At 39.0% G+C, this 2,214-nt stretch overlaps 1 protein-coding gene across 1 annotated transcript; it reads right to left on the bottom strand.

The window, feature by feature from the left end:
• Nucleotides 1-356: 356 nt before the first annotated feature.
• On the bottom strand, nucleotides 357-1,241 carry Pmar_PMAR027325 (kynureninase, putative; the record flags this gene model as incomplete). The annotated part of the gene is made up of 5 exons (XM_002779648.1): nucleotides 357-487; nucleotides 535-628; nucleotides 884-972; nucleotides 1,020-1,098; nucleotides 1,145-1,241. Coding segments are annotated over 5 exons (490 nt in total), but the record flags the coding sequence as incomplete, so codon positions are not given.
• Between the last annotated feature and the right edge of the window lie 973 nt (nucleotides 1,242-2,214).

Below are 2,214 nucleotides of genomic sequence, written 5' to 3' on the forward strand. Positions count from 1 at the left end.
CTTCGCATTCCTATCACGCATCAGTACTATCACTTCCAAACATGTTCCAAACATAGTACTTCGACAAACATGATGTCTCATTGAGATACAGTCGGTGAAGACACAGTAGTAAACGCGCTGCCCACTCATTTCCCACTGATTCTACTCGCAAACTATGACGATTATATATACAACCACGTACTACTAAAAGATTCACCAATCTCGCCCGCCCGGCCGTGTGGGTATATCACTCATCATTTCATAACAAAAACTAATATCTCTCATTTTAACCTATTTGACTTAGCTATGTCCGCTTCCAAGAAAGACCATAACTACTACTGCTGAGTAGTACGATTGACAAAAGCCTAGCAGTGTGATCACTCCAATAGTGTAGTATTACCATCAACGCCCCATTCATGGAGTGCCAAGTCGACATTGCCCACTGCATGCGCTAGATCCCAAATAGAGTACGCTCCTGCCCTACGACTAGCAGTAGTGATGGTCGCAACTAAAACGATATATCCAATATCAACCCAAAATAGAATACAAACCTACTATCAAAGTATTGACCCGAGTAGTACTGAACTCCACTTAGACACACTACCGCCAGAGAATTCTTATTCGCTTCAATTGCCGACAATATATCTTCCTGAATCGAATAATCATAAATGCACATCGTGAAACGCTTCGCTCCGCTGTGTTCCGTGAGGCAAGACGATACCAGTATAAAATGTATGTATTTTCTCACGTGTTGAGTCAAATGCGTACTAACTCTACCGATTGATATAACAATCATCGATCCAGCCAAGCTCATGAGAGTTGGCCGTTTGAACGTTTTAACGCACTTTTCAAACGAACGATTATGTCAGCACTCCCATCAAGACATGATGATTCCTTCACTTACCGTTCTCAATATTTCCTCGCCCTCTCTCGGAGCCAATTCGATCAACGCCTCGTCTCGCGTGAAGCCGTGCAGCTCCAACTGGGAAACAACTACATACATATACAAATCAGCGTTTCCGATGTGCTGTAAATCTGACACGTATAATGATCGCTCGGAAAACATCCTTTTTCACACATAATTTTATATCTCTCCTTGTTAGGTCGATAGAAGCGAACCTATTTCGGTGAATTCTTGATTAATACTATCAAAGAAATTACTCACCAAAAGCAGGTGTAGGTTGACCGTAACGCTGTTCATAATGGCAATTTCGCTAACATACTTGGCGCCCACTATAGCAGCCATCGTTGGTAGTATGTACCTACGTTGTGAAACAATACAGAACCTTCACTAAATCCTACTCTAATTATCATATCAATCTAGTAGTGAATATTATTCATTCATATGATATTGTGATAATCAATAAAAACACAGTACGTATTAGATACTAGAATGGAGTAACCTATCGCCATGTTGCCCTCCTGAACCCCAAATTTCTTCAGGAACACAAACCCCGTAGCACGACTTCGTACCGTACTCCTGCCAATTCGTAGTACATATAAAATATCAACATAATCTTATATCTATTATTTGATTCTATTGAAAGTCATAATCTCCAAACAATACCACCGTATCTCATTATTATACCGATTGAGTAATAAGTAGTCCGCATCGGTGGAGTTTCACAACCCGTTTTACGTGAAGTGGCGTCGTAAAACTCGGTGAAAAACACGATATTCGCGGTGATGCGCAGTAGTCGTAAAGTACGTTCACCAGTGTTTTTTGTATCACTAGGGTGGTGATATATGATATTGATGCACTTTTATATGCACTACTGGTTGTTATCAACGACTTATATATCAAGTAACATACTTATATTTATTTATACCACTCATTTCTCAATCTTTCCATAGAGCAAAATTACTCTCACCAAGCTAGTGATAGCCAGAATAGGAGTATGCCTACGATGCCAGCAGACCCGAAATTAGAGGCATGTACGAATACAACTTCGCATGTGTATTTGGACTTTATAAATATTGAAAATGCTCAAACATAAATATACGATATAAAAATATAAATTGATTATTAAAAATTATATAAATTGTTATAATCGTTATATAAATTGATTATATAATTACAATTTCAACATACCAAAAAGGCATCCATATTCATACTAACCTCAACAACATATATAAAAGTAAATCAGTTTCTCAATGAATGCTCTCATCGCGACCAACAGCGCACTACCGGTCCATGGTCATCCACGGTAGGTCTCCACTGAAGTGGCCTTCGAT

The sequence above is a fragment of the Perkinsus marinus genome (genome assembly GCF_000006405.1).
Source record: "Perkinsus marinus ATCC 50983 genomic scaffold scf_1104296946246, whole genome shotgun sequence".
NCBI lineage: Eukaryota > Perkinsozoa > Perkinsida > Perkinsidae > Perkinsus > Perkinsus marinus.